This window comes from Pristiophorus japonicus, chromosome 13 (assembly GCF_044704955.1).
Source record: "Pristiophorus japonicus isolate sPriJap1 chromosome 13, sPriJap1.hap1, whole genome shotgun sequence".
NCBI lineage: Eukaryota > Metazoa > Chordata > Chondrichthyes > Pristiophoridae > Pristiophorus > Pristiophorus japonicus.
The window spans coordinates 189,959,180-189,980,254 of record NC_091989.1 but is presented as its reverse complement, the minus strand read 5'-3'; the positions used below and the strand labels follow the sequence as shown (position 1 = coordinate 189,980,254).

At 50.2% G+C, this 21,075-nt stretch overlaps 1 protein-coding gene and 1 pseudogene across 1 annotated transcript in view; one reads left to right on the top strand and one right to left on the bottom strand.

The window, feature by feature from the left end:
• Window positions 1-19,430, top strand: part of LOC139278990 (cadherin-11-like) — a 231,596-nt gene extending 212,166 nt beyond the window's left edge. The window contains exons 11-12 of the mRNA XM_070898290.1: window positions 3,953-4,204; window positions 17,908-19,430. Of these exons, the coding sequence (XP_070754391.1) occupies window positions 3,953-4,204; window positions 17,908-18,401 (746 nt within the window). The 3' untranslated portion in view covers window positions 18,402-19,430. The remainder of the gene's footprint in view (window positions 1-3,952; window positions 4,205-17,907) is intronic.
• LOC139279120 (U2 spliceosomal RNA) lies at window positions 13,775-14,012 on the bottom strand (annotated as a pseudogene).
• Window positions 19,431-21,075: the final 1,645 nt, after the last annotated feature.

Genomic DNA, 21,075 nt, shown 5'->3' with positions numbered 1-21,075 from the left:
ACCTTTATCTGTTCCCGAGGACTGCCTTGTCTCAGTCCCAGAGGTGCCTATTATACACATGTTTCCCAATATCATTTATTTTTGGTTTCTTTCTCCGATATTCTTTGTTCCTGAGCTGATAGAAAAAAGAAAGAAAGACTTGTATTTACATAGTGCCTTCCATGACCATCGGACGTCGCAAACTGCTTCAAAGCCAACAAAATACTTTTTGAAGTGTTGTAATGTAGGAAACACGGCAAGTTCCCAGCAATGTGATAATGACCAGATAATCTGTTTTAGTGATGTTGGTTGAGGGGTAAATATTGGCCCCAGGACACCGGGGATAACTCCCCTGCTCTTCTTCAAAATAGTGCTGTGCGATCTTTTAGGGCAGACAGGCCCTAAATTTAATGTCACATCTGAAAGACGGCACCTCCGACAGTGCAGCACTCTCTCAGCACTGCACTCGCATGTCAGCCTAGATTTATGTGCTCAAGTCCCTGGAGTGGGATTGGAGCCCACAACCTTCTGACTCAGAGGTGAGGGTGCTGCCCACTGAGCCACTGGCTGAGAAGGTGCTACCTGTCACTGGGATACAATGCCCTGTGACGTGCGATTGCCCTCGAGAGGGTGCAGACAAGATTTACCAGGATGTTGCCTGGACTGGAGAATTTTAGCGATGAGGAAAGATTGGATAGACTGGGGTTATTTTCTTTGGAACAGAGGAGGCTGATGGGAGATCTGATTGAGGTGTATAAAATTATGAGGGGCCTGGATAGAGTGGATAGGAAGGACTCATTTCCCTCAGCAGAGAGGTCAATAACCAGGGGTGTAGATTTAAAGTAATTGTGGGAGGTTTAGAGGGAATTAGAGGAGAAATGTTTTCACCCAGAGGGTGGTGGGGGTCTGGAACTCACGGCCTGAAAGGGTGGGTGAGGCAGAAACCCTCACCACATTTAAAAGTAACTGGATATGCACCTGAAGTGCCGTAACCTGCCGGGCTACGGCACGATGGGCCGAATGGCCTCCTTCCACGTTGTCTATGATTGTATGGTTGTATGTATGGCCATTCCCCATCAGTGCCAACGGGGGGCTTGCCCATGGAAGTTGCTGGAGAGAGGCATCGTTCGGGCTAGGCTCCACCCTGAACCACGTGAAATATAAAACAGATGTATAACAGTATCAAACAATGAGCTTGAGGGCCGTGCAGATCTCCCAGTGTTGGTGTCTAATGAGGACCAATCACAACATCAGCACCTCATTTGTGTTTACACTTCCTGCTCTTTAACTCCCAAGCATGCAAAGGATGACTAAAAAAATGATTAAGAAAGGGAAGATAGACTATGAAAGTAAACTAGCACAAAATGTAAAAACAGATAGCAAGAGTTTCTATCGGTATATAAAAAGGAAAAGAGTGGCTAAAGTAAATGTTGGTCCCTTAGAGGATGAGACCGGGGAATTAGTAATAGGGAACATGCAGATGGCAGAAACTCTGAACAAATATTTTATATCAGTCTTTACGGTAGAGGGCACTAACAATATTCCAACAGTGGTTAGTCAAGGGGCTATGGGAGGGGGGAATCTCAATCACTAAGGAGGTGGTACTCAGTGAGATAATGGAACTAAAGGCAGATAAATCCCCTGGACCTGATGGCTTGCATCCTAGGGTCTTAAGAGAAGTAACAGCAGGGATTGTGGACGCATTGGTTGTAATTTACCAAAATTCCCTGGATTCTGGGGAGGTCCCGGCAGATTGGAAAACTGCAAATGTAACGCCCCGATTTAAAAAAGGAGGCAGACAAAAAGCAGGAAACTATCGACCAGTTAGCCTAACATCTGTGGTTGGGAAAATGCTGGAGTCCATTATTAAAGAAGCAGTAGCAGGACATTTGGAAAAGCAAAATTCAGTCAGGCAGAGTCAGCATGGATTTATGAAGGGGAAGTCATGTTTGACAAATTTGCTGGAATTCTTTGAGGATGTAATGAACAGGGTGGATAAAGGGGAACCAGTGGATGTGGTGTATTTGAACTTCCAGAAGGCATTTGACAAGGTGCCACATAAAAGGTTACTACACAAGATAAAAGTTCATGGGGTTGGGGGTAATATATTAGCATGGATAGAGGATTGGCTAACTAACAGAAAACAGAGAGTCAGGATACATGGTTCATTCTCTGGTTGGCAAACAGTAACTAGTGGGGTGCCACAGGGATCAGTGCTGGGACCCCAACTATTTACAATCTATATTAATGACTTGGATGAAGGGACTGAGTGTAACGTAGCCAAGTTTGCTGACGATACAAAGATGGGAGGAAAAGCAATGTGTGAGGAGGACCCAAAAAATCTGCAAAAGGACATAGACAGGCTAAGTGAGTGAGCAAAAATTTGGCAGATGGAGTATAATGTTGGATAGTGTGAGGTCATGCACTTTGGCAGAAAAAATCAAAGAGCAAGTTATTATTTAAATGGAGAAAGATTGCAAAGTGCCGCAGTACAGCGGGACCTGAAACACAAAAGGATAGTATGCAGGTACAGCAAGTGATCAGGAAGGCCAATGGAATCTTGGCCTTTATTGCGAAGGGGATGGAGTATAAAAGCCGGGAAGTCTTGCTACAGTTATACAGGGTATTGGTGAGGCCACACCTGAAATACTGTGTGCAGTTTTAGTTTCTATATTTGCAAAAGGATATACTTGCTTTGGAGCCAGTTCAGAGAAGGTTCACTCGGTTGATTCTGGGGATGAGGGGGTTGACTTTTGAGGAAAGGTTGAGTAGGTTGGACCTCTACTCATTGGAATTCAGAAGAATGAGAGGTGATCTTATCGAAACGTATAAGATTATGAGGGGGATTGACAAGGTGGATGCAGAGAGGATGTTTCCACTGATGGGGGAGACTAGAACTAGGGGGCATGATCTTAGAATAAGGGGCCGTCCATTTAAAACTGAGATGAGGAGAAATTTATTTTCTCAGAGGGTTGTAAATCTGTGGTATTCTCTGCCTCAGAGAGCTGTGGAAGCTGGGACATTTTATAAATTTAAGACAGAAATAGACAGTTTCTTAAACGATAAGGGGATAAGGGGTTATGGGGAACGGGCGGGGAGGTGGACCTGAGTTCCTGATCGGATCAGCCATGATCTTATTAAATGGCGGAGCAGGCTCGAGGGGCCTATTCCTGCTCCTATTTCTTATGTTCTTATGTAAGCCTCCAAAATTCAGAGACTGTATCTCCCTCAGCTTTTCCATCCTCTGAAAATGAACCGACTTGTGGGGAAAAAAGTGGGGTCATTTGCGCCTCCCATTAGCCCAACCCCCAGGGGGCGCTATCCGGATGCAAACATCTTTGTGGCGGCGCTAATGACTCTTGCTAAATTCGGCGGGAGTTCAGCGACGGTGCTACGGCACTGCGCTCCGATCTCCTGCGTCTCGGAGATTGTGACATCATCGTCGCCCCGTTGGCGACCCGGCACCGGCATTGGCTATCCTCCCCTGAAGCAGCGCCGGCAATGACAGTGACAGTGTCGGGGGGTGTGTACCGGGCGGGTAAACCCTAGCAGGGCGATGGTTAAAGGGGAGGGGCCAGCTCTTCATCAACAAAATGTCCAATGCCTTGAGCTTGGGGGGCACTTACTCACTACTTCTTGTTTTACCCCATCGTTTACTCCTTCCAACATCTGTGCTGTTCCTGCACATTGTCTTTCGTCCAAGTCTGTGAATAAATACTGCACTCCACAGATCACCCGATCTAACTGAATGGAGCAGGCTCGAGGGGCTGAATGGCCAACTCCTATGTTGCTATGTTGCTACAGCTCACCATGGTGGGACTGTATATAACCTCCTGTCACTATGCGAGCAGTTTAACCACAAGACGATGATACCCATGTTGTTGATTGTGCATCATCTTCGAGTGTGGATGTGTGAAGGGATTCTGCCCGAAGTTCTCGGTTACCTCACTCTGTGCCGTTATTTCCCCCGCAGGCCGTGCCGCTGACCTAAAGGTGCGCCGCGGAGCCGTGAGCCGTGAGAAGCAGGAGGTCTACCTCTTACCGGTGGTGATCTCGGACGGAGGTGTGCCCCTCATGAGCAGCACCAACACCCTCACCATCCGGGTGTGCAGCTGCAGTGCCGACGGGAGCGTGCAGTCGTGTAACGCGGAACCCTTAACGTTGCCGGCCGGACTGAGCACCGGTGCTCTGATCGCCATCCTCACCTGCATCATTATACTTCTCGGTAAGTTTCAAAATCTACTCATTCTCGGGATGTGGGCGTCGCTGGCCAGACCGGCATTTATTGCCCATCCCTAATTGCCCCTTGAGAAGGTGGTGGTGAGCTGTCTTCTCAGTCCGTGTGGTGAAGGTGCTCCCACAGTGCTGATGTTGTAGCAGTTTGGTACAACGCAGTGTCTCACTGGGCCATTTCAGAAGGCAGATAAGAATCAACCACATCGCTGTGGGCCTGGAGTCACATATCGCTCAGACCGGGTAAGGGCGGCAGATTTCCTTCCCTAAAGGGCATCAGCGAACCAGATGAGTTTTTACAACAATCCACTATCACCATTATTGACACTGTCCAGTGTCACCATTATTGACACCAGCTGTTTAATTCCAGATTTAGTTAATTGTATTTAATTTCCCCGGATGCCGTGATGGGATTTGAACTCATGTCTCCAGATTATTAGTCCAGGCCTCTGGATTACTGGTCCAGTAATATGGTGACCAGAATGGTACCAAGTACTCTGTGTGGTGTAACCAAGCTATATAACATCTTTAACACAGTAAATCATCCCAAGGCCCTTCACAGGAAAGTTATCAGACAAAAATTGACACCAAGTCATATAAGGCAAAATTAGGACAGGTGACCAAAAGCTTGGTCAAAGAGGAAGGTTTCAAGGAGCGTCGTAAAGGAGGAGAGCGAGGGAGAGAGGCGGAGAGGCTTAGGGAGGGAGTTCCAGAGCTTAGGGTCTTGGCAGCTGAAGTGACAGCCACCTATGGTGGTGTGATTTAAATCAGGGATGTACAAGAGGCCAAATTGGGTGAGCGCAGAGATCTCGGTGGGTTGTAGGACTGGAGGAGGTTATAGAGATAGGGAGGGGCAAGCTGAAGGAGCGATTTGAAAATAAGGATGAGAATTTTAAAACGGAGGCGTTGCCGGGCCAGGAGCCAATGTAGGGCAGTGAGCATAGGGGGTGATGGGTGAGCGGGACTGGGTGCGAGTTAGGACACGGGGCAGTGAGCATAGGGGGTGATGGGTGAACGGGACTCGGTGTGAGTTAGGACACGGGTCAGTGAGCATAGGGGGTGATGGGTGAGTGGGACTGGGTGCGAGTTAGGACACGGGTCAGTGAGCACAGGGGGTGATGGGTGAGCGGGACTCGGTGTGAGTTAGGACACGGGTCAGTGAGCATAGGGGGTGATGGGTGAGTGGGACTGGGTGCGAGTTAGGACACGGGTCAGTGAGCACAGGGGGTGATGGGTGAGCGGGATTCGGTGCGAGTTAGGACACGGGTCAGTGAGCATAGGGGGTGATGGGTGAATGGGACTCGGTGCGAGTTAGGACACGGGGCAGCGAGCACAGGGGGTGATGGGTGAGTGGGACTGGGTGCGAGTTAGGACACGGGGCAGTGAGTACAGGGGGTGATCGGTGAGTGGGACTGGGTGCGAGTTAGGACACGGGGCAGTGAGCACAGGGGGTGATGGGTGAACGGGACTGGGTGCGAGTTAGGACACGGGGCAGTGAGCACAGGGGGTGATCGGTGAGTGGGACTGGGTGCGAGTTAGGACACGGGGCAGTGAGCACAGAGGGTGATGGGTGAACAGGACTGGGTGCGAGTTAGGACACGGGGCAGTGAGCACAGGGGGTGATGGGTGAACGGGACTGGGTGCGAGTTAGGACACGGGGCAGTGAGCACAGGGGGTGATGGGTGAGTGGGACTGGGTGCGAGTTAGGACACGGGGCAGTGAGCACAGAGGGTGATGGGTGAGTGGGACTGGGTGCGAGTTAGGACACGGGGCAGTGAGCACAGGGGGTGATGGGTGAGTGGGACTGGGTGTGAGTTAGGACACGGGGCAGTGAGTACAGGGGTGATGGGTGAGTGGGACTGGGTGCGAGTTAGGACACGGGGCAGTGAGCACAGGGGGCGATGGGTGAGTGGGACTGGGTGTGAGTTAGGACACGGGTCAGTGAGCACAGGGGGTGATGGGTGAGTGGGACTGGGTGTGAGTTAGGACACGGGTCAGTGAGCACAGGGGGTGATGGGTGAGTGGGACTGGGTGTGAGTTAGGACACGGGGTCAGTGAGCACAGGGGGTGATGTGTGAGTGGGACTGGGTGCGAGTTAGGACATGGGTCAGTGAGCACAGGGGATGATGGGTGAGTGGGACTGGGTACGAGTTAGGACATGGGTCAGTGAGCACAGGGGGTGATGGGTGAGTGGGACTGGGTGCGAGTTAGGACACGGGTCAGTGAGCACAGGGGGCGATGGGTGAGTGGGACTGGGTGCGAGTTAGGACACGGGTCAGTGAGCACAGGGGGTGATGGGTGAGTGGGACTGGGTACGAGTTAGGACATGGGTCAGTGAGCACAGGGGATGATGGGTGAGTCGGACTGGGTGTGAGTTAGGACATGGGTCAGTGAGCACAGGGGATGATGGGTGAGTGGGACTGGGTACAAGTTAGGACATGGGTCAGTGAGCACAGTGGGTGATGGGTGAGTGGGACTGGGTGTGAGTTAGGACATGGGTCAGTGAGCACAGGGGGTGATGGGTGAGTGGGACTGGGTGTGAGTTAGGACATGGGTCAGTGAGCACAGGGGGTGATGGGTGAGTGGGACTGGGTACGAGTTAGGACATGGGTCAGTGAGCACAGGGGATGATGGGTGAGCTGGACTCGATGCGATAATAAAAACAGGGAATGCTGGAAATCTCAGCAGGTCGGGCAGTGTCTGTGGAGAGGAAGCAGAGTTAATGTTTCGGGTCGATGACCCTTCGTCAGAACCAGCGAATGTTCGAAATGAACAGATTCTTGAGGAGCACTGAAAGGAGGAGGGGAGGGAAGAACAAAAGGGAAGGTCTGTGATAGGGTGGAAGACAGGAGAGATTAGAGAGACAAAAGGGATGATGGGCCGACTTGAGATGGTAATGGCAGGAATTAGAAAAAGGTTAGTCTGGATAGGGTGTGAATGGCGGGATAATTACCGGCTGCCATTGGAGACAGGGAGAGAAAAATTATATAAGATTGAGGCGGTGGGTGGGGGGGAGGGAGCCAAAGATGGCCAGGGGTTATTCTCTGAAATCGTTGAATTGGATGTTGGGTCCAGAAGGCTGTAAAGGGCCTGATCGAAAGATGAGGTGCTGTTCCTCGAGCTTACGTTGAGCTTCATTGGAACAGTGCAGGAGGCCGAGGACGGAGAGGTTAGAGTGCGAGTGGAGCGGGGAATTAAAGTGACACAGACGACCAGAAGCTCAGGGTCACACTTACGGACTGAACGGAGGTGTTCCACAAAGCGGGCACCCAATCTACGCTTGGTCTCCCCAATTGTGTGAGACTTGGTGTGAGTTTGAATATGGGACAGCAGAGTTTTGGATGAGCTCAAGTTTGTGGAGAGTGGAAGATGGGAGGGTGATCAGGAGAGCGCTGGAACAGTGCAGCAGAATAGCTGAGAAATGGGGGAGGCAAGAGGAGGGATCTTGGGGAAACCCCCTGCTTTATATTCAAATCTATTATTCACTGGTAGGTTGCAAAGAGCGACTTAAAGAAGGAGTCGCAGTTGGATGGTGCTTGAACAGGAGGAACAATGTGATCGGGGGGGAAGGACCACGACAGATCGGTCCGCTGGCCTCCATTGTTTATCACTGGCAGTCTGCCGGTGCAAGTCATGACCCCAGAGGCTCCTCCGCCGGGGTTAGAATTATACTACAGCTGTACAAAGCCCTGGTTACACCACATCAGGGGCACTGTGAGCAGTTCTGGGGGTTTAGCAGACTGAGACCCGGACCCCAAGGGTTAAATTACAAGATGAGATTACACAAATTAGGGCTGTATTCCCTCGAATTTAGAAGGTTACGGGGTGATCTGATCGAAGTTTTCAAGACATTAAGGGGAGCAAAGAGGGTAGTGTAATGTATGCACGTGTCAGTATGCTCACAGGTTTGTACAGCTGTTGTTGCCGTCCGGACACGCCATGGCGCACTATCTTGCTGTCCGGAGGAGACGGGGGTCCCTGATGGAGTGCACTCTACGCGGGAGTCCTCCCACTATTTATTGGGGACTTGGCCTGGAGGGTGGTGCACGGCGCAGTCGCGTACAACAAGTTTTTAAGTCGGTTCACGGGCTCCCAAGGCGCCTGCAATTTCTGCGGTCTGGAGGAGTCCGTGTTCCACGTCTATATTGAGTGTGCGAGATTGTAGCCCTTCTTCCAATATTTGAAGGGGCTGCGCCTCAATTTCTGGTTGCACTTCAGTCCCACACTCCTGATCTTTGGGCACCCTGTGCGGAGGGGAGCGGGTAGGTCCGAGGGCCTCCTCGTAGGACTGCTCCTGGGCCTGGCCAAGGGGACCATCAGCCGGTTCAGGCAGCGGGCGGTCGAGGGGGTCGTTCAGCCTGACTGCCCGCCTCTCTTCCGCGGTTACATCCAAGCTAGGGTGTCCCTGGAGATGGAACACGCGGTGTCCACCGGTACGCTCGCGGCCTTCCGCGAGAGGTGGGCGCCGGAGGGACTGGAGTGCATCATCACCCCCGGCAACCAAATATTAATTTGATTTATGGTTTTGGTTTTAGTGCCCTATGTTACTAAGGGGGCACTTGATTGATGGTTTCAACTAAAATGGTTGTTGACCTGTTAATTGTACCCTTAAAAAAGGAGCACTTAATTTAAAAGTTTTACAAAAAATAGTTGTAGAGCTGTTGCACTGTGAGTGGTTCAGCCAGTCACGTGATGTTCACAAGACTCAATAAAACCCCAGCCAGTTGGGTTTACATCATCTACGATGAGGCAGGTGGTTGTGAACCTGGTGGATGAACTGGTAATGTGTAGTGTGATTGTTAAACCTTTGTTAATAAACCAACTAGTTCTTAATAGCAATGTGTTGATGTGAATTCTTAAGCAAGGAACCCATGAAGCAAATACATTACAGGTAGATAGAGAGACTTTTTCCATTAGCTGGGGACTAGGGAACAGAGCCTAAAAATTAGATCCAGGCCTTTCAGGAGTGAAATTAGGAAACAGTTCTAGTTTGGAACTCTCTTCCGCAAATGGCAGTTGATGCTCGATCAATTGTTAACTTTAAATCTGAGAATGATAGACTTTTGTGAACCAAAGATATTAAGGGAAGCGGGGAAAAGGTGGGTATATGGAGTTAGCTCGCAGATTAGCCATGGTCCCGTTGAATGGAGGAACAGGAACAAGGGGTTGAATGGCCTCTTCCTGTTCCTATGTTCCGGGGGAACCGCAGGCAAAACAATTTATCGATCTGGGTCTGAACTGACCAGGAGGCCTGAAAACACATCCAATTTAGCAACCCCCCTCCCCCCAAACCCAGTGCGGATCAGATGCATGCCTCTGCCCCCGCTCAATTGCTTATCGTCCCGGCCCGTTACAACAACAACAACTTGTATTTATATAGCGCCTTTAACGTAGTGAAATGTCCCAAGGTGCTTCACAGGAGTGTTATGAGATTAAAAAATGTGACACTGAGCCGCTTAAGTAGAAATTAATGCAGGTGACCAAAAGCTTGATCAAAGAGGTCGGTTTTAAGGAGCGTCTTGACAGAGGAAAGAGAGGGAGAGAGGCGGAGAGGTTTAGGGAGGGAGTTCAGAGCTTGGGGTATAGGGAAAGGATTACAATCAAATATGTACAATCTATATTAATGACTTGGATGAAGGGACTGAGTGTAATGTAGCCAAGTTTGCCGATGATACAAAGATGGGTGGGAAAGCAATGTGTGAGGAGGACACAAAAAATCTGCAAAGGGACATAGACAGGCTAAGTGAGTGGGAAAACAGTTGGAAGATGGAGTATAATGTAGGAAAGTATGAGGTTATCCATTTTGTCAGGAAAAATATAAAAGCAACTTATTATTTAATTGGAGAGAGATTACAAAATGCTGCAGTACAGAGGGACCTGGGGGACCTTGTGCATGAAACACAGAAAGTTAGTATGCAGGTACAGCAAGTGATCAGGAAGGCAAATGGAATGTTGGCCTTTATTGCAAGGGGGATGGAGTATAAAAGCAGAGAAGTCCTGCTACAACTGTACAGGGTATTGGTGAGGCCACACCTGGAGTACTGTGTACAGTTTTGGTCTCCGTATTTAAGGAAGGATATACTTGCATTGGAGGCTGTTCAGAGAAGGTTCACGAGGTTGATTCCTGAGATGAGGGGGTTGACTTATGAAGAAAGGTTGAGCAGGTTGGGCCTGTACTCATTGGAGTTTAGAAGAATGAGAGGTGATCTTATCGAAACGTATAAGATACTGAGGCGGCTCGACAAGGTAAATGCTGAGAGGATGTTTCCTCTCTTGGGGGAATCAAGAACTAGGGGCATAGTTTAAGAATAAGGGGTCGCCCATTTAGAACTGAGATGAGGAGGAATTTCTTCTCTCAGAGCGTTGTAAATCTGTGGAATTCTCTGCCCCAGAGAACAGTGGAGGTTGGGTCATTGAATATATTTAAGGTGGAGATAGACAGATTTTTGAGTGATGAGGGAGTCAATGGTTATGGGGAGCGGGCGGGGAAGTGGAACTGAGTCCATGATCAGATCAGCCATGATGGTATTAAATAGTGGAGCAGGCTCGAGGGGCCGAATGGCTGACTCTTGTTTCTATTTCTTATGTTCTTATATAAGGCATGGCCACCAATGGTTGAGCGATATAATCAGAGATGTTCAAGAGGGCAGAATTGGAGAAGCGCAGACATCTCGGGGTCGGGTGGGCATTGGGAGTGTGGTGGAGGCGGAGGAGATTACAGAGATCATAAAACATGCGGCAGCACCTGAACAGAGAGAAGGCAGGTTAATGTTCCTCGGGTCTCCACTCTTGGTCACAACTCTTTCCGAAATGTTCGATTTCACTTTCCTGATTGACAGCATTGGAAATTAAAAAAAACATTTTCATTTACAACCACCATTGCTTTGGAAGCTCAACATGAGCTATCATTATTGTCCCATTTCATTGTCAGTCAAATTAAGAATTTATCATTGGAGCCTTACATTGCCATTGCGATTCAATTTCCTTTAATAAACCGAATGATTTTCCATTTCGGAATAATGAAGGGGTCAATACAACACCCAGTCATTGTGCAAACACGATTTCAACAAGTGTCCTTTTAAAAATTTGTTCCTGGATGTGGGCGTCGCTGGCAAGGCCGGCATTTATTGCCCATCCCTAATTGCCCCTTGAGAAGGTGGTGGTGAGCCGCCTTCTTGAACCGCTGCAGTCCGTGTGGTGAAGGTGCTCCCACAGTGCTGATAGGGAGGGAGTTCCAGGATTGTGACCCAGCGACGATGAAGGAACGGGCGATATATTTCCCAGTCAGGATGGTGTGTGACTGGGAGGGGAACGTGGAGGTGGTGGTGTTCCCATGCGCCTGCTGCCCTTGTCCCTCTAGGGGGTAGAGGTCGCGGGTTTGGGAGGTGCTGCCGAAGAAGCCTTGGCGAGTTGCTGCAGTGCATCTTGTAGATGGTGCACACTGCAGCCACGGTGCGCCGGTGGTGGAGGGAGTGAGTGTTGAAGGTGATGGATGGGGGGCCGATCAAACGGCTGCTTTGTCCTGGATGGCAATATCCGACAGCAGATGGGAAGCAAAGTTACTGATTGCAACGGGAGTGGATGGGGTTCCCCAGACAAGGCAGAGACTTATTTAAATATTCAAAACTTTTGTTTTGTCACAGAAGGCCCATGACAATTGCCTCAAACACCATTATTCACAAATCATTATCGTTTAGTTTCAGTTCTTCATAGGGTTTCCCAACATCATCATCGTAGGCAGTCCCTCGGAATCGAGGAAAACATGCTTCCACCCCTGAAGTGAGTCCTTAGGTGGCTGAACAGTCCAATATGATAACCACAGACCCTGTCACAGGTGGGACAGACAGTGGTTGAGGGAAGGGGAGGGTGGGACTGGTTTGCCGCACGCTCCTTCCGCTGCCTGCGCTTGGTTTCTGCATGCTCTCGGCGACAAGACTCGAGGTGCTCAGCGCCCTCCCGGATGCACTTCCTCCACTTAGGGCGGTCTCTGGGCCAGGGACTCCCAGGTGTCAGTGGGGATGTCGCACTTTATCAGGGAGGCTTTGAGGGTGTCCTTGTAGCAGTTCTGCTGTCCACCTGGGGCTCGCTTGCCGTGAAGGAGTTCCGAGTAGAGCGCTTGCTTTGGGAGTCTCGTGTCTGGCATGTGAACAATGTGGCCTGCCCAACGGAGCTGATCGAGTGTGGTCAGTGCTTCAATGCTGGGGATGTTGGCCTGGTCGAGGACGCTGCTGTTGGTGTGTCTATCCTCCCAGGGGATTTGTTGGATCTTGCGGAGAGATCGTTGGTGATATTTTTCCTGCGACTTGAGGTGCCTTCTGTACATTGCCCACGTCTCTGAGCCATACAGCAGGGTGGGTATTACTACAGCCCTGTAGATCATGAGCTTGCTGGAAGCTTTGAGGGTCTGTTCCTCAAACACTCTTTTCCTCAGGCGGCCGAAGGCTGCACTATTGTGTTGGAGGCGGTGTTGGATCTCGTCGTCGATGCCTGCCCTTATTGAGAGGAGGCTCCCGAGGTATGGGAAGTGGTCCACATTGTCCAGGGCCGCGCTGTGGATCTTGATGACTGGGGGGCAGTGCTGTGCAGTGAGGACAGGCTGATGGAGGACATTTGTCTTACGGATGTTTAGCGTAAGGCCCGTGCTTTCGTCCGCCTCGGTAAATATGTTGACTATGTCCTGGAGTTCAGCCTCTATATGTGCGTAGTCGCAGGCAGCGTCCGCGTACTGTAGCTCCCCAACAATAATAGTAATGAGTACAATAAAATGGTCAGATATTAACCTCATGAACAATGTTCCCTCTAATGGTTTTTTGGGGCCGTGAGGTCCCATTCAAACATCCTCTCACGCGGTTTTTGCATTTAAAATCCGTTGAGCCGGCCGCACATCTTAAAGGGAACATTGCTGATGGGCCGAGGAATTCCACACCAATCCATCGGTTACATCAAGAGCATGATTTCAACACCTACTTGACCCTTATATACTTCACAGAATCTCACAGCACAAGAGGAGGCCATTGGGCCCATCGAGCCTGTGCCGGCTCTGTGACAGAGCGATCCAATCAGTCCCCCTCCCCCCGCTCTTTCCCCGTAACTCTGCAATTTTTTCCTTTTCAAGTATTTATCCAATTCCCTGTTTGAAAGTTACTATTGAATCTGTTCCCACCGCCCTTTCAGGCAGCGCGTTCCCGATCACAACAACTCACTGCGTAAAAACATTCTCACCATTTCCCCCTCTGATTCATTTGGCGATTATCATCAATCTGTGTTCCTCTGGTTACCGACTCTCCTGCCCCCAGGAACCGTTTCTCCGTATTCACTCTATCAAAACCTTCCTGGTTTTTCACCCCTCTATTAAATCTCCCCTTAACTTTCTCTGTTCTAAGGAGATCAGCCCCAGCGTCTCTCGTCTGTCCACATAACTGATTTTTTTTTCTTTTCTTTTTTTTCGTTGCCAATCTTTCCAATTCTTTGTCAGATCATCTTGTCAGATTACAAACGCCAGAGGTCACCTTGCACACATCAAGGATCACTCTGCGCTAATGCTCTTAGCCAAAAGGCCTAGAGCCACTGCACCGTTCCTGGAAGTACTGCAATACCAGGTTCGTGCCATGGAGGTGGATGGGTCAGGCACCCCCCACACCTCCGAGGAGGTGGATGGGTCAAGCCACCCCACCCACCTCCTATTTCCAAAAAGCATAGGAGAACCACCTTCCTGATCCAGGGAGAACCACGTTGGGGTCATGGTTACTCCCCTGTCAGGTCAGTTACGCATGATCTTAGCCAAAAGGCCGAGAAGCGATGTCCACATAACTGATGTCCCTCGTTGATAGTGTAAATAAAGAGAAGGGGAAGATGAGGAATTTTATTTAAGGCAACGAGTGGTTAGGGTTTGGAATGCATTGGCTGGATAGGGCGGTGGATACAGATTCAATCATCGCCTTCAAAAGGCAATTGGGCAAATGCTTGCAGGAGAAACAATTGCCGGGATGTGGGAAAAGAGTGGGGAGTGGGAGTGACGGGATTGCTCTTTGATAGAGCCAGTGCGGACTGGGTGGGCCAATGGCCTCCTACTGTGCTGTCCCATTCGATGACTGTGTGATTGATCTTTCTGGACCTTGTACGGTACAGTGCCAGGGCTCAGAGCTACATGTGGCCTGTGTGCAGTCATTTGGGCAACTTCTGCCAGGGTGATCTAGGGACTAGGTGTGACTACCTCGGAGGTGAGGGGGTGTCGGTAGAGGAATTTTCAAGACTTATTTCCCCACTAAATTGGTCTGGGTTTTTAACCTGTTTTTTTGCCTCTCCCACAGGCAATATATTGTATATATTGTGTGCTCCACAAGGCATGGGTCAGGTTTCATGGACCAGTGGGTCTTTCCCAATGTTCCCGCTAATGTTTTTTTTGGGTGTACGGCCCATTCAAATTTGGGCACATGCGCGATTTCGCTGATTACCAGCAGGCCTGCGGGGAATTCCCGAGCTTGATGGGAACACTGGTTCTTTCCCACAACAACATCAAAGCAAAGTCCTGTGGGTACGGGCAATCTGAAATAAAAACAGAAAATGCTGGGGACGCTCATCTGTGGAGAGAGAGAGAGACAGAGTTAACGTTTCAGCTCCATGACCTTTTGTCAGCACTGGAACGGGAGAAAGTGAGAGATACATCAGGTTTTTAAACAAGTGCAGGGGCAGGGAAAGGGGGAGGGAAGGAAAGGACAAAAGGGAAGGTCTGTGAAGGGAAGGCAGGAGAGATTAGAGAGACAAAAGGGGTTATTGTACAAAGTAAAAGGAGATGGTAATGGGACAAGTAAAGAAACAAAAGATGGGTCTAGAGAGGGTGTAAATGGGAATGGCAGGATCATCAGCAGCTACTGTGTGATAAATATGGGCAGGGGTTATTCTCTGAAGTTGTTGAACTTGATGTTGAGTCCGGAGGCTGTAAAGGGCCTAACCAAAAGATGAGGTGCTGTCCCTCGAGCTTACGTTGAGCTTCATTAGAACAGTGCAGGAGGCCGAGGACGGAGAGGTCAGAGTGCGAGTGGAGCGGGGAATTAAAGTGACAGGCGACCGGAAGCTCAGGGTCACATTTACGGACTGAACGGAGGTGTTCCGCAAAGCAGTCACCCAATCTATGCTTGGTCTCCCCAATGTAGAGGAGACCACATCGTGAGCAGCAAACACCGTAGACTAAACTGAAAGAGGTTATGATTGGTCTTTTCCCCTGCGTCATTGCCCTTATGTTCAGATATAGTCCAAGCTCGTACCGGATGAGATAAACCTCATGTACCTTTTCTTTCTGCTATGACTTTATGTGAGACAAACAATAAGGCTGACTCCACTGCAAACCAGTGCAGAGCAAGCCGTCAATCACTCAACACTCTCCTCTCTTCTCTTCAGGAAGATAGATGGAATCGAAATGTTTTTCTATTTTCAAATACTAACCCTAGATGAAGCACAGTTGTCCTCCTGGGATGAACTTGTGCAATGGAAAGCAACCAAGGGGTTGAAATGATAAAATATCAGCGATTAGCACATCGCATCAATGTGTTGGGAACTTGGAAACCCATTAGTTACACCACAAGACCATATCAATCCCATTACTGAAGGAATCCCTTTAGCCTGTCAACTGAGCTTGTCCTCAGGTACGCTACATTTAGCTCTTATGGGCCCAAGTTTCCACATGATTCGCGCCTGATTTTTAGGAGCAACTGGTGGAGAACGGACTATTTTAGAAATCGCAATTCTCCACATTTTTTTTTCTGCAGTTCTAGTCAGGTAGAACAGTTCTAGTTTAGAACAGAATTTTTTCTTCAAAAGGGGCGTGTCCGGCCACTGACGCCTGATTTGAAAGTTTCCACAGTGAAAATGTACTCCAAACTAAAGTAGAATGGCGCCAGTGAAGATTTTTGTAGAACTGAAAAAACCTGTTCTACACATTAAAAAATCAGGCGCAGGTTACAAATTAGGCGTCCAGAACGAGGTGGGTGGGGGGGGGAGGGGAACTCATTCAATTCGACAATAAATCCTTATTTATACTTCTACAAATATTATACAAATAAATCCAACCTGAATAAACATTTATAAGCCAAGAAAAGATTAAATAAACCATCTTCCTACCTGTGTGAAAGTGCTTCAGCCAGGGAGAATTCTGCAGCTGTTCGTGCCGCTGAGCGGGAGGGGGAGAGAGAGAGAGAGAGAGAGGGAGGGAGGGAGGGGAGAGAGGGAGGGAGAGAGAGAAGGGGAGAGGGAGAGAGGGAGGGAGAGAGGGAGGGGGAGGGAGAGGGGAGGGGAGAGGAGGGAGGAGAGAGGGGAGGGAGAGGGGAGGGAGGGAGAGAGGGGAGGGAGGGGAGAAGAGAGTTGGGGGGGAGGGAGGGGAGAAGAGGGGGGGGAGGGAGGGGAGAAGAGGGAGGGGGGGGAAAAAGGGGGGGTGTCGGGGAAGAGAGGGGGAGGTCGGGGAACAGGAGCGGGTGTCAGGTCGGGGGGGGAGCGGGTGTCAGGTCGGGGGGGGGAGCGGGTGTCAGGTCGGGGGGGGAGCGGGTGTCAGGTCGGGGGGGGAGCGGGTGTCAGGTCTGGTCGGCGGGGGGAAGCAGGAGCTGGCCGTGGGAGGAGCCTCATTCACGCAGCCCCAGTGAGGCCATTGGGCCAGGGCTAGGGGCTGCGTGCTTCGGGCCGCTTCCACACAGTTCGGCGCCTGGAGCTACTGCACTTGCGTGCCGACTGTTTTCAGCGCTGGGACCAGGCTCCGCCCCCCCCACAGCTCGTGCCGGCTGTGCCGAGGGCCAGAGGACCTGTAAGTCGGTGGAGAATACCGAGGATTTTTTTAGGGGGCGCCCGTTTTTTTTCTTGTGGAAACTTGGGCCCTATGTGCTGGGTTTTCTTTTATTTGTTCCCGGGATGTGGGCATTGCAGGAAAGGCCAGCATTTATTGCCCGTCACTAATTGCCCCTTGAGAAGGTGGTGGTGAGCCACCTTCTTGAACCGCTGCAGTCCGTGTGGTGAAGGTGCTCCCACAGTGCTGTTAGGGAGGGAGTTCCAGGATTGTGACCCAGCGACGATGAAGGAACGGCCGATATATTTCCCAGTCAGGAAGGTGTGTGACTGGGAGGGGAAAAAAGAAAGAAAGATTTGCATTTATATGGCGTCTTTCACGACCACTGGACGTCTCAAAGCACTTTACAGCCAATGACGTACTTTTGGAGTGTAGTCACTGTTGTAATGTGGGAAACGCGGCAGCCAATTTGTGCACAGCAAGCTCCCACACACAGCAATGTGATAATGATCAGATAATCTGTTTTTTGATATTTTTTAATTGAGGAATAAATATTGCACAGGACACCAGGTAGAACACCGCCTGCTCTTTTTCGTAATAATGCTGTGGGATCTTTTACATCCACCTGAGAGGGCAGACGGGGCCTCAGTTTAACATCTCATCCGAAAGGCGGCACCTCTGACAGTGCAGCACTCCCCCAGCACTGACCTGGGAGTGTCAGCCTGGATTTTTGTGCACAAGTTCCTGGAGTTGGACTTGAACCCACGACCTCTTGCCTCAGAGGCGAGTGTGTTGCCCACTGAGCCGCGGCTGATTACAGCTGGAACAGTTGTATAGCCCTTTGCATTTTAGCTCGGTAATTTATTACCTGTATGTAAAGCCGTGTGCGGAAGGTTAACCCGCCTGTTCTCTTTTCTCTCCCCCAGTGATCGTGGTCCTATTTGTGACGTTGAGGCGTCAGAAGAAGGAGCCGCTGATCGTGTTCGAGGAGGAGGACGTGCGGGAGAACATCATCAGCTATGACGACGAAGGGGGCGGCGAGGAGGACACGGAGGCCTTCGACATCGCCACGCTGCAGAACCCCGACGGCCTCAACGGCTTCCTGCCGCGCAAGGACATCAAGCCCGAGCTGCAGTACGCGCCCCGGCAGGGTTTCTGCGCCGCCCCCAACAGCGTGGATGTCGATGACTTCATCAAGGTGCGGCTGCAGGAGGCCGACTGTGACCCCACCGCCCCCCCCTACGACTCCATCCAGATCTACGGCTACGAGGGGCGGGGCTCAGTGGCCGGTTCCCTCAGCTCGCTGGAGTCAGCCACTACTGAATCCGATCTGGACTACGATTACCTCAACAGCTGGGGACCCCGCTTCAAGAGGCTGGCCGATCTCTATGGCTCGAAAGACACCTGCGAAGATTCTTAACACTCAACAGATCAGACTGGCCTTAAAATTCCGCATCAACCCTTCGAGGGATGGATGGACGGACTGGAACCTTTGGGCAGATTTACATCCCCTTTTTATTTTCATTTTTTCTTTTTTTTTATATATATATATACGCTCAATTTTATTGAGTGCAGGAGCTGATGTTAATGACTCTGTCCTTTAACTGTTGCAGGACACGGAGAGTTTTTCAAAGATGATTGCTGTGAAACGGGCTTATCCAACGCTAAGTCATTTTAGTTTTCCATCCCGCCCGCCCCTGCCCTCTCACTCACCCACCCAAACGCCCCTCTACCCAAAAACACAAACACAACAGTAACGTTCCCGCTGGCTTGCCTTCATTAGAATTTCCCGCGATTGTTTCAAAGACATTGGGAGAGATGTGACTGAACTGTAAGATAAAGCTTTAAAAAAAGTACGGAAAGAAACATCGAATCAAACGCTAAATTCTGGGTCAATCGGCGTGGGGGGGAAGAGAAAGGTCTATCCTGCGGAGTGCTGTGACACACGAGACACAGAATGTGCCGTCGGCCACAGGGACAGTAACACAGTTTGAATATTGAGCCTTAAAAGTGTTGGATATCGTCACCACCTGTACCGGTTATATTGGCCACAGTTTTCTCCATGGTACAGCTCGCAGAGACACGGAGAGATGCAAAGGGGGCACAGAATGAATCTGTCTTTGCAAAAGCGAACAAGCAAGACCTTATTCCTGTTTAAATCTTGTAAACCTATTTTTTTTTGCTTTAAGTATTGTGTTTAATATGTTTCGGGCACAGACCTGTCTCCTCACAGTGAGAAATGGCTGATTTCTACATCATTTCTATGTGTCGATTTGTACAATCTTAAAAGGTTCTTATTTTAGTAAAAAAACACATGAAGTCTCGATAATACGACACGCAACAAAGTGTTAAGGCGTCACTATTCTATTTTATGGACATTGTACTGTTGCTTTATTATTGTGCTTCGGGCAGAGAAGCCGGACTTTACAATAAAAGAATTTTTCTACAAGTGGTTGTCACCTGGGCAGGGGTTCTCTGACTGTGCGCGGGGTAGGGCTGCTCGGAGAGTTCGAGATGTGCCAGTGTGGGTCACCTGCCAGGGTAGGTAGAGCACCAGCCTTGAGGTGTCACCCATGGCTTGGCAGTACCACCCTTGCCTCTGAGTCGAGACGTTTGTGGGTTCAATTCCCCCTCCATTGACTTGATGGTTGGTGGAGTGCAGTACTGCCTTTTGGATGAGATGTTAAAGCAAGGTCCAATCTGCCTCTCAGCGGGATGAAAATCAACCCTTGGCACTGCTTGAAGAAGAGCAGGGGAGTTCTCTTCGGTGTCCTGAGGCCAATATTTATCCCTCAATCAGCATAACAAAAACAGATTATCTGGCCATTGTCTCGTTGTTGTGTGTGGGAGCTTGCTGTGCACAAATTGGCTGCCATGTTTCCCACATTACAACAGTGACTACACTCCAAAAGTACTTCATTGGCTTGAAAGCAATTTGGGACATCCTGACATCATTAAAAGCGCTATCGAAATGCAAATAATTTATTTCTCGCCATATCTCACTCCTGAAACTGGTTCACCAGATAACGTAGGGTCAAAGAACGAGGCAGCCCATCTTCACATACCTGGTATAGTATTGCACTGTTCACTATCTCAGTACATCCCAGTGTGGCGAGCCCGACCTGCGAGAGACACCAGCGGCAGGCCGGGGCCATAGAAGGAGCGGTGAGCGGTGACCATGGGCAGCGTGGTGGTGTACCACGTCAAGGTACAGCGCGAGCTGGTGCAGGAGGGCAATGGCAGCGAAGAGTGACGTTATCAAGGTCCAGGTCGGTGATTGGAGCGTGGGCAGGTACGGCAGGAGCGGCGAGAGACTGTAGAGGGATGTGATTGGGACCCAGGGGAGGCGTGAGTTCAGGGCCAGGAGCCCAGGGGCAGCACGGGCCCAGCCCACACTGCGATATGTGAGCGCACTGGGTCCGTGCAGCAGAGCAGGTCTCCAGTTGTCCTGGTTAACCCTTGCCACTGGACCAAGACCTCGCTCTGTCAAGCCCCGTGCGGTGGCTGGTGTGCAACGGTCACCCCACGTTAAAACAATCCACACACAGGCATCTTCCACCCTTCAGGATGTAGTTCGGGATCTGGAATATTAGGTCCTTCATTGAAACACCTGTGAACTCATCCCTTTTTAGTGTGGAAGCAAGTCATCCTCGCTTCGAGGGACCACCTATGATGATGACATCCCAATGTGCTTTACAGCCAATGAAGTACTTTTGTTATAATGTATGGAAATGCGGCAGCCAATTTCTGCACAGCAAACTCCCACAAACAGTAATGTGATAATGACTAGATAATCTGTTTTAGTGATGTTGAGTGCGGGATAAATATTGATCAGGACACCGGGGATAACTCCCCTGCTCTTCTTCAAAATAATGCCATGGGATCTTTAACATCCACTTGAGAGAGTAGACAGAGCCTCGGTTTAAGGTCTCATCGAAAAGACGACACCCCCGACAGTGCAGCACTCCCTCAGTATTGCTCCTCCGACAGCGCGGCGCTCCCTCGGTACTGCTTCTCCGACAGTGCAGCACTCCCTCAGTACTGCCCCTCCGACAGTGCAGCACTGCCTCAGTACTGCCCCTCCGACAGTGCAG